The following is an 11,552-nucleotide window of genomic DNA, read 5'->3' as shown; positions in this document are numbered from 1 at the left end:
AAAAACAAGAGATTTAAGGATCTTATAGCATGCATGGAAGATGAGGATAGGATAGAAAAGAGAGTGAGCTATAAAGAAGCAAAGCGGGTGGCAAAGAAAGCGGTAACGGAGGCAAAAAATCGTGGTTATGAGGACTTGTATCAAAAGCTTGACACCAAAGAGGGGGAGAAGCAGATTTTTAAGTTGGCAAGGACCAGGTCCAGGCAGCGGCAAGACTTAGAGGCAGTGAAATACATCAAGGATGAGGGAGGACAAGAGGACATCAAAACCAGATGGCTACAGTATTTCTCTCAGCTACTCAATAAGTCTAGGGGGCCAAAGGAGACGGATAATCAAATTTCTGACGTCCAAAGACCACTGGAATATGGGTCAACGAGTGATATTACCACAGGATAAGTAAGAGAAGCTCTCCAAAAGATGGGGAGAACAAAGACAGTCGGGCCAAATAACATCGTGATTGAGGTGTGGAGGGTTTTAGGAGAAGAGGCCATTAGTTGGCCGACTAACCTCTTTAATATTATTTTGAGGACACATAAGATGCCAAAAGAATTGAGGAATAGCACAATAATGCCTCTATTTAAAAACAAAAGTGATGCGCAAGTATGCGGGAACTATAGAGGTATATCAAACTTCTAAGCCACACAATGAAATTGTGGGAAAGAGTAATAGAGCGGAGAATTAGACAAGAAATGGTGATTAAAGAAAACCAATTTGGTTTTATGCAAGGAAGGTCAACCATTAAGCCAATTCATGTTTTGAGGAGACTAATGGAGAAATATAGGGAGCGAAAGAAAGATCTGCATATGGTATTCATTGACCTAGAGAGAGCATATGATAGCATACCACGACGTGTCATATGGGATAGCCTCAAGGCTAGAGGTATTTCTTCAGTGTAAATTGAGGCTATACGGGATATGTGTGACAGATTTTCGACTAACATTCAAACACCCGGTGGGGATAACAGAGCCTTTTCTGTTTAAAGTTGGACTACATTAGGGATCAACTCTAAATCCTTTAATTTTTACTGTCATTATGGAAGAGATTTCTAAATCTATTTGGGAGACGGTACCGTGGTGTATGTTATTCGCTGATGACATAATGCTAGTAGTAGAAACTAGAGAGGAGGTTAATAACAACTTGGATGAGTGGTGGGAAGCTTTAGAAGGTAAAGGGTTGCGCATTAGTCGTATGAAGACCGAGTATTTGCGCTGTGACTTTAGTGGGACAGCACCGGTAGGTGAACTAGAGGTGTCCATTGATGAAGCTGTTGTTAAAAGTACGACCAAATACAAGTATTTGGGATCGATCATTCAAAGGGATGGGGAGATTGATGGAGATGTAAACCATCGTATACAAGCGGGTTAGCTCAAATGGCGAGCAGCCACCGCGGTGCTATGTGATAGAAAATTCCCAAGCAAGTTAAAGGAAAATTCTATCGGGCGGCAATCAGACCTGCTCTGCTATATGGGACCGAATGTTGGCCTGTAAAGAAGATTTTTGAACATAAGATGGAAGTTATAGAAATGCGTATGTTAAAGTGGATGTGTGGGCACACATTGATGGATCGAATTAGGAACCAAGAGTTTAGGGAAAAACTAGGGGGTAACCCCTATTCTTGGAAAAATGCGCGAAAATAGATTGAGGTGGTTTGGACATGTGCAGAGAAAGACTTTCACCGCCCTGGTGAGGAGGGTAGAAAGCATTATAGTAGAGGGTAAGAGGAGTCGAGGAAGACCCAAGATAACTTGGGATGAGCAAATAAGAGTTGATATACATGAGTTAAACCTCTCTAAGGGCCTGATTAGGGATAGGGGTAGTTGGAGGCGCCATATCCATGTTTTAGACTACTAATGTCCTCTTAGGTTACATTTGGGTGTTCTTGCCATCTTGCTTCTCTCGTTTCTTTTATTATTAGTTTTGTATTCTTTTTTGTTTTCTTCTGTAGTTGGTTCTACTTATTTATTTTATTTATATGCATTCCATTTATCTTTTCTGTGTAGCTACGTTTTATTATCTTTCTCGAGTCGGAGTCGGAGGATTCCTTTGGTCGCGATCTCCTTTATGGGTATGAGTTGCCACCGTCCTTCCCTCCCCAGACCCTGTCCATGGTTTTTCTATAAGCGGGATACACTAGGTAGGATAATTGCGATTATTCATGCTTAATTAAAAGTTGGAACTATTATAGGAAAATCAAAAAAAAATATTTAGATAATTTTTCATTATTATTATTATTATTATTATTATTATTATTATTATTATTATTATTATTATTATTATTATTATTATTATTATTGTTATTATTATTATTATTATTATTATTATTATTATTATTATTATTATTATTATTATTATTATTGCGGTGGTCGTTGTCGTCATTATCATTGGTTTTTAATAATTGTAAAAACCCAGGCATATACACCTCAAAGCAGTCATAATCAATGCAATAAAAGAAAGAGGACTAACCTATACAAGTTTTACCAGGTTAAAAACTAAAACAAAAGAAGAATCCAGAACAAAGGCCCTTAAAGACCTATGTAATACATGCATCTAAGGGATGCAAACATAATGTTAAAAGGGTTGTTGCGTATTGATACACAACAACAACACGTGGGGATAAACCTGCCCCTGTAGACAACAACCATCGTTACCAGCTGCGACTTAGCTCGGACCCTTACCAACATGGTGCAAGTCAGCACAACAAAACGACATCAAATCAACAAAGCATCAACATACAACTTACATTGGACAACATACATGAAATCAACAATATCAACAAATAGAAGCCAACAAACAAAAACAGATTAGCACAACAACTGGGCTATTAGCATTGCGCAGTTCTAATGTACATTTATAATCGGTTCTGTGACATGGTATCATAAGCCAACGTGACAAGAGGTCTCGAGTTCGAATCTCAATCATCCCTCATTTAAAGTGGAATATCTAGCGCTAGATATATATGAGGAAGGCCTGTGGTGCATCCACACTTCTACCCCACAGAGCTCTCGTGTGATGAATCGTGTTAGAGTATATAACATATCCTCGGGCCTCAACCATCAGCTTAAGCTTTTGGTTGAATCGGTTCTTTGGCAGTACATTCATTTGATGTACCTTCTATACATTCGAGACGGGTAGAGCAAAGACTCTCGAATTGTGCCATTCCTTGAAACATAAGCATATGCCTTATTGTGATCGATATCAAACTGCTAAAATAGCCTTTGACTACAAGTCTTACTTTATAGTTCAAAATAGATACATTTATCTTAGAATTGATCTTTTAGATACACTTAACTCCAATAGCTTTCATTTAAGGTGGTTTCTCCACAAGTTATGTTCCTTTTTAATCATCCAAATCTCTTCTTCCATGGTAACTCTTCATTCTAGATACTAATGCTGAAGATAATACTATAAGTTGATGGCACGGTAGGTCTCAACTGAATTTCATCAGAAGCAACAGTAAGCATGGGTGTGCATAATGTAATGGATTAGCTAGTATTTTCCACCCTCAAAGATGATCTATGCAATAGCTGTACTAAGGATCAAGTCAGGACTTCAACAGCTCATCAGTGTCTTTTATTCAGCACGTGTATTCTTTAATCTATCTCTTGTCATCTTATTACAAATGTTCTGTTATTAGGTTGTTACAAAGTTGTTAAAGTTGTAACCAACTTCCTTTCTTTGTTAAGTTTTGTCTATATATACCAACAGACACATATCTTGTAATTTCAATGAATTGAATAATATTGAACTTCTTTCTCTCCTTCTTATTCATCTGTTCTTGTTATTCTACTGATTGTTCTAATGTACAATCTTTAACATGGTATCAGAGCAAGCTGGAACATTCTAAATCAGATTGTTTTTTCGATCTGTTCTTTCTTTCTTTCTTCCTCTTCTGACATCACTTTTTCTTTTTCTTTTTTCTTTCTCTACATAGTCTGACCCTTTCTTGAATGTTTGCTAAAATGGTGAGTCAAAGTAATTCTCAAAATACCACTTCCAATCTTGATCCAACAATGAATGTAGGATCACCTTATTAGCTACATCCATCAGATACAAGACAGAAGTTGGTTAATATCAATTTTTCAAGCACTGGTTTTGTAGATTAAAAGAGAGTGATGGTCATAGCTTTGAGTGGGAAGAATAAACTTGATTTTGTGGATGGATCTTTGCCAAGACCAACTCAAACCACAGCAACCAGAGCATGGGATAGGGTCAACAATGTTTTTATAGGTTGGATTATTACGGTTCTTGAAGATAGCATTGCTAAGAGCATACTCTCCTATAAAACAACAAAGAAAATGTGGAATGAACTCAATGAGAGGTATGGTCAGAGTTATAAAATTAAACAAACTTGTTCAAACTCCTAACATGAAGATTTCTAAGGTCTTCATAAAAATTAAGACATTGTGGGATTAACTGGATGGCTTAAATCCCTTACCCATTTGCTCTTGTGCTGCAGCTAACACTTGTACTTGTGAGATAGCAAATAAGTGTTGTAAAATGCAACAAAACAATAGAGTCCTTAGCTTTCTAATAAGACTTGACAAGAAGTTTGGGCAAGTACGCTCAAACATGTTGATGATGGCTGAATTACCAACTTCAGCTCAAGCTTACAGGATCCTACTCCAAGAAAAGACACATCTTGATATAAGTTCCATAGAAACTAATGATTCTATGGTTTATAGGGTAAATAAAAGAAAATTTCAAGAAAATGGTTCTGCAAAGAACAATTCAGAATATGGTAAAGCTAAGAAACAAAATTTTTTTTTTTGTGACCATTCTAAAATTGGTGGTCACACTAATGATAGGTGTTGGAAAATTATTGGGTATCCAGCAAATTTCAAAGGAAACACTTGGAAGAGAGGTAGTGAAAAGCCTGGTGCTAATCTTGCACATGACACTGCTATTGAAGAAGGATTAGTAACACCAAAGTTCACATCTACTTAATACCAACAATTGCTTGAGATCTTGAATAAACAAGCAAATCAGAATAGCAACACACATGCTAATACTTTACAATTGACAGGTAATGCATGATTAGATAATTGATAATGGTGCATCTGACCACATGTGTCATTTGTTGAGTATATTCTCTAGTTATAAAGCAATAGACAACAAGGAACATATCATTGCTATACTTGATGGAAGAAGAATATGTGTCAAGTATGTAGGAACAGTTAGTCTACAAAATGGGTTTATTCTTTATAATGTGTTGTATGTTCCTGATTTCAAGTTTAATTTGATTGTTGTCAACAAGTTAATTTCAGATAATAAGTGTTCTGTTTCCTTTGATAATAATGGATGTTATGTTTAGGAAGCATTGAAGAAGTCTTGGCTTCTTGGTAAACCTCAACGTGGACTATATGTTCTAAAAGATGGAGGAATGAACATGAATGAACACATCTTCACAACAGACAAAACACAAAAGAGTTCTTGTTGTATTAATACAATGAGTGCTACTGTACTCTCAGATGCTTTAGCAAATAAGGCCAAATTATGGCATTTAAGAATGGGGCATTTGCCCATGTACAAGCTGAATTTGTTGTTTCCTGAAATAAATGGAAGAATTGTTCATGATAGCGTTGTCTGCACAATCTGCAAGCAAGACAAACCAAAAACATCTATCCTAAGTCTTTTTCAAAAACCTCCAAACCTTTGGAGCTTTTACACATTGATATATGGGGGCCTTTTAAGTAACCCACTAGAATGGATTGCACCATGTTCATCACTATTGTAGATATCTATAGTAGGATGACATGGATATTTCTTGTTAAACATAAGTCAGATTTTACAGAGGTATTCAAATAGTTTGTAAACCTCATTGAAAAACAACTAGACTTGCAAATTAAAGCAGTGAGAACTGACAATGCAAGAGAGTTAAGCAAGGGAAAAGCAATGGGGTTTTATATCCAAAATGGAATAAAACATGAGTCTAGTTGTCCAAACACACCCCAACAAAACGGGTGGTAGAAAGAAAACAAAAACATGTCATGAAAACAGTTAGAACTCTTCGATTTCAATCTAATCTATCTATAAGTTTTTGGGGGGACTGTGCACAATGTGCAGTCCATATCATTAATAGAATGCCTTTGGATGTTTTAAAAGGAAAAACTCCATATGAAATTTTATTTGGCAAAAAGCCTGATTATTCACACCTAAAGGTGTTTGGTTGCTTGTGTTTTGTAAGCACACTTAAAAAAGATAGACACAAGTTTATGCAAAGAGCCCTAAAAGGAGTTTTCATTGGCTATTATCCAAGAAAAAAGGGATATAAAGTTTATAATCTTGAGACAAAAACTGTTGTTGTATCAAAGGATGTTGTCTTTCATGAACATCACGTCCCTTACCAATATAGCAAACAAAAGGATGGATCGAATATTACAAAATAAATTTTTCTACCTGTTTACACAAATTATAATGAGGAAGCAATGGATCCTTTTATTATGATAAGTGAGGGCAACAACATAGATGTTTATATTGATCAAACTGAGTGTACTAATACATATGAAACACAAGATTTAAGCATGATATCCTCTGATGTAGATGAACCAACTCTTAGAAGATCTCAAAGAGAAACAAGGAGACCAACACATCTACAAGACTACCACTGTAATACTACCCAAAAACTTTGGTGTGGATTAGTCAAATATAAATTTCAAACAAATTCTGTCCAAGGACAACATTTTGAGCCAAGAAACTATAAAACAGTTTTGTTGAATCCTAAATGGAAAGAGGCCATGGATAGGAAAATTCATGCACTTGAAAAGAATAATACATGGACCTAACAAAAGGGAAGAAAGCTATTGGGTCTAAGTGGGTATTCAAAATCAAATATAAAGCAAATGGGGACCTTAAAAGGTACAAAGCAAGACTTGTTGCCAAGGGATATAACCAAAAGTATAGTATAGATTATGATGAAACTTTTTCCCTAGTGGTTAAAATGACCACAATTAGATGTTTAGTAGCAGTGGCAGCCAATAGGGGTTGGATTTTGAATCAACTTGATGTCAACAATGTATTTTTGCATGGAGATCTTAAGGAAGATGTCTATATGATACTTCCCCCTGGATACTATGAATCCACTAATCAAGTATGCAAGCTATCCAAGTCAATATATGGGTTAAAGCAAGCATCAAGGCAATGGTTTGCCAAGCTTGCTCAAGAACTTTTAAATCTAGGGCACTATTAATCAAAAAATGATTACTCTCTATTCATAAAAAAGCAAGAGAATGATCTATATATGTAGATGATATTATAATCACAGGGAATAATCATCTAGAAATTACCAAGGTCAAGAAACACTTGGACAATGCCTTTAGCATAAAAGACCTAGGAAGATCGAATTACTTCTTAGGAATTGAAGTGTCTTACACAAAAGATGGGCTTGTTTTACAACAGCACAAATACACCAGAGAGTTACTGTTTGAAAGTGGAATAACTAATTTCAAAAAGGTTGTAACCCCCTTGCTCTCAGCCGTAAACTATCTGCATATGATGGAGACCTTCTCCCTAATTCCACTCCTTGTAGAAGCATCATAAGTAAACTGAACTACCTAACAAACACCAGGCCTGATCTTTCATACACTGTGCAGACACTTGTTGGGATGAGTTATCCCACATCGAAAAATTGAAAAAGGTGTGCACACTTTATAAGCTATTAGAGACCTTCTTCCCATTACCATATGGTTTTGGAAAATAATGAATCTCACCGAGTGTATGTGCAAGTCAACGCTCTTGACTCGTGGATTTGTAGGCTCAAGCCCACGGGTCTCCCGTGTCCACACGAGTGGGCCACGGTGAAAATTATGTGACGAATTGTCACGGCCTAATATGGTATCAGAAGCCAACGTGAGAGGTCACGGGTTCGAATCTCAACCACCCCTCATTTAAAGGGGAATATTCAGCGCCTATGCGCATCCACACTTCTAGCCCAATGGGGTCTCGTGTGAGGGGGCGTGTTAGAGTATATAACATATCTTGGGGCCTCAACCATTAGGTTAAGCTTTTGGTTGAGTTGGTTCCTTGACATGGTATCAGAGCCAATGGTTCGATCAAAAATTTAAAAATGGTAGGTTCGAAAAGAATGGCGTTCCTACCCTAATTGATTACTCCCACATGCGAACTTGAAGGAGGTTCGCATGTGAGGGGGGGTGTTGGGATGAGTTATCCCACATCGATAAATTGAAAATGGAGTGCACACTTTATAAGCTATTAGAGACCTTCTTCCCATTACCATATGGTTTTGGAAAATAATGAACCTCACCAAGTATATGTGCAAGTCAACGCTCTTGACTTGTGGATTTGTAGGCTCAAGCCCACGGGTCTCCCGTGTCCACACGAGTGGGCCATGGTGAAAATTATGTGACGAATTGTCATGGCTTAATAACACTAAGTCAATTCATGCAACAACCAAGAGATACTCACTGGGATGCTCTCCAACATACCTTAAACTATGTCCACTCTACATGTGGACAAAGGAGTATTCTCTCTGCCGAACAACACATCACTCGACAAGCCTTCTTTGACAGTGATTTGGTATCATGTGTTGACACAAGAAGATCTATCACTGGATATATCCTCTTATTAGAAAAATCTCCAGTTTCATGAAAATCAAAGAAGCAAGCAACCGTGTCCAAATCAAGCTCTGAAGCAGAATACAGAGCAATGGCTGCTGTAGCGGCTGAAGTTACATGGATAGTAAGGTTGTTATCTGAGTTGGGTGTGAATGATCTTAAGCATATTACTCAACATTGTGATAATCAATCTTTACTTTATATAGCAAGGAATCCTGTTTTTCATGATAGGACCAAACATATTGAAGTGGATTACACTTCTAGGGACAAAGTATTAGAAGGGCTCTTACAGTTATCCTACTTACCTACAAGGTATCAATTAGCTGACATCCTAACTAAGGTTTTACTATATGTCTAGTTTAACGAACTCATAAGCAAACTTGGAATATCTAAACCCCTTCCCAGTTTGAAGGGGGATGTTGAAGATAGTACTATAAGTTGATGGCACAACAGGTCTCAACTGAAGCTCATCAGAAGCAGCAGTAAGCATGGGTGTGCATAGTGTGAAGGATCAACTAGTATTTTCTACCCTCAAAGATGACCTATGCAGTAGCTGTTCTAAGGATCAAGTCAGGACTTCAACAACACATCAATTTCTTTTATTTAGCACGTGTATTCTTTAATCTATCTCCTTGCCAGTTTATTACAAATGTTCTGTTATTAGGTTGTTACAAAGTTGTTACAGTTGTAACCAACTTCCTTTCTTTGTTTAGTTTTTCTATATATACCAACAAACACATATCTTGTAATTTCAATGAATTAAATAACATTGAAATTCTTTCTCTCCTTCTGGTTCATCTGCTCTTGTTTTTCTACTAATTCTTCTATTGTACAATCTTTAACAACTAAACTGCATCATGGTATTTTATGGTTTCAATGATTGCTATGTGGCATGATTCAAAATTTTCAATCTCATCCACTTATGGAAATCAAGTAAATAATTATGTTATGTGTTTCTTTCTTTAGGACCCATAGCATTTTTATCTCTAATATACAAGATTTTCTTGATGGGTTTTACTCCTTTGTGAGTTTTCATCGCTATTGTGCCGCCTTTGCCACTTATAATAACGACAACTCCATTCCCAATCTAATAGGAATTTCAAATGAAGTATCAAGTTAAGTAAAACCGAATGAATCTTTGATTTCTGCACCCACACTATGAATTAACAATCATGCATTAGTTGATTCTTGGCCATATGCATGAACGTTGAACAAATGACTACATATTTTGAAACTTATGCTTGTGCCTATGCTATATTCTGCTTTTGCATTATTCTCTACATGGCCATTACTAATAATCGTTACTTTGAGGCTTGTTGTTCCATTTCCGACCACTCTTCCAGTTCCAACTAGAATTTATAAAAAATCAAAGTTTAATATAAAACAACTTAAGTCAAACGCAATATAAATAAAAGAAAAGTTTTACAACTCGAGAACCCACCATAGGAGTCTCTTCAAAAACAAACTAAACTTTAAATACTTTAAAAAAATTATCTTCAAATACTGAAAACAAAAATAGATAAATTTTAGCTCTCTAAGATCTCAAGATCCCTTAGCAATCTGCATAATATAGAGTCATGTTACAACCGTGAAGAAGTAGAAATAGATAATTATAGGAAACGAAAAAAAAAAATATGAAAACAATGTACACATCAAATGCTAGCATAAAAAATATATAAAGCAGCATGTAGAGGATTAAACATAGATTAGTTACTTTCGTTTAACTTTCTTTATTGGTTTTCTTTAAATTTAAGTATCTTATCTCAAGGAACATTTTGTAATTCAACTACTAACCAAGAAGACATGATTTAATCATGTGTACTATCTATGATTAAACATCTTACCTTTCTCAATCATGTATTACTACATCTGATTTTTATTAGTTGCTACAGATAGTGACATCTTGAGAGAAGAAATATCACTATTTGTAACAACTAATAAAAACCAAGGAAAGTATTATTTGTAAATGTTCAACATGATAACTTCAATACATACTTAATTCTTATAACATCAATATGATAATCTCAACGTGAATTATCAAAAAAAGAATACTCCTTCCTTCTTTTTTGTTTGTCCACTTTATTTTTGCATGCTTTTTAAGCAAATTTTGAGTCTTTATATCTTTAAGTACGCATCATAAAAAATTATAAAAATTATATATTAAAAAACTTTGCCTCATGATAAATCAAACAAGATCCCACATGAATATATTTTATCTTTAATATATACTTTAAAAATCAAATTAAAATTTCTCTCTTCTAATATGGAAAAACAAAAAGAAAGGAAGTGAATATGATTTCACAAAATCACATAAAAACATGTAAACATCTCAAATGCATCCCTACTTAATTGCATCTTATGAACCGATGAGTCTCCTAGACATCCTAATACAAATTAAGCAAGAATATGCTTTAACTTAAGGGATATATTATGTCCACAACTAGCATCATTTTGTACAACAATGATCTAGCTCGTAGCACTCAAAAGATTTCTTTAACAATTTCGTTAAATGTTTGAAAAAGATCGAACGCCCCTATCTTTTGTTTTTGATAAAAAAAACATTAAAAACTCCCATCATCAACCTAAGGGGTGTTTGGTAGGTGAGAATTTGAGATGAGAATGAAAATTTAATTTCTAAATTTTATAAAATTTTATGTTTGGTGAGTAGGAATGAGATTAAAATTAGGGATTGAAAATGGAATTAAAATTAGGGATTGAGAATGAGAATGAGAATTTTTACCATGAATTCCCAAGGTTTTATTACCAAGGGGGCAAGTATTAGAAAGTGGGAATTTGCATTTGTTTGGAAAAAGACTATTATATTCTTATTTATAAAAAATTCACAAGCTTTTTTTATAATCAAATGGGACAAAATTGTCAATTTACGTTTTGTTTTCTATATATCCATAATTTTCAACTTATTTTCATTAACATACCAAAAAAGAAACTGGAAGTATATTATATAAATTCCCAACAGTCAAA

General features: G+C 35.2%; 1 protein-coding gene across 1 annotated transcript in view; it reads left to right on the top strand.

Annotated features, from left to right (window-relative positions):
• LOC130821601 (uncharacterized) overlaps nt 1–980 on the top strand; it is a 1,580-nt gene extending 600 nt beyond the window's left edge. The window contains exons 2-3 of the mRNA XM_057687390.1: nt 1–197; nt 926–980. The exon at nt 1–197 is cut by the window's left edge and continues 310 nt beyond it. Coding sequence (XP_057543373.1) covers nt 1–197; nt 926–980 — 252 coding nt within the window. The remainder of the gene's footprint in view (nt 198–925) is intronic.
• The last annotated feature ends 10,572 nt before the right edge of the window (nt 981–11,552 follow it).

This window comes from Amaranthus tricolor, chromosome 8 (assembly GCF_026212465.1).
Source record: "Amaranthus tricolor cultivar Red isolate AtriRed21 chromosome 8, ASM2621246v1, whole genome shotgun sequence".
Classification (NCBI taxonomy): Eukaryota; Viridiplantae; Streptophyta; class Magnoliopsida; order Caryophyllales; family Amaranthaceae; genus Amaranthus; species Amaranthus tricolor.
This window is presented reverse-complemented; position numbering and strand designations above follow the sequence as displayed.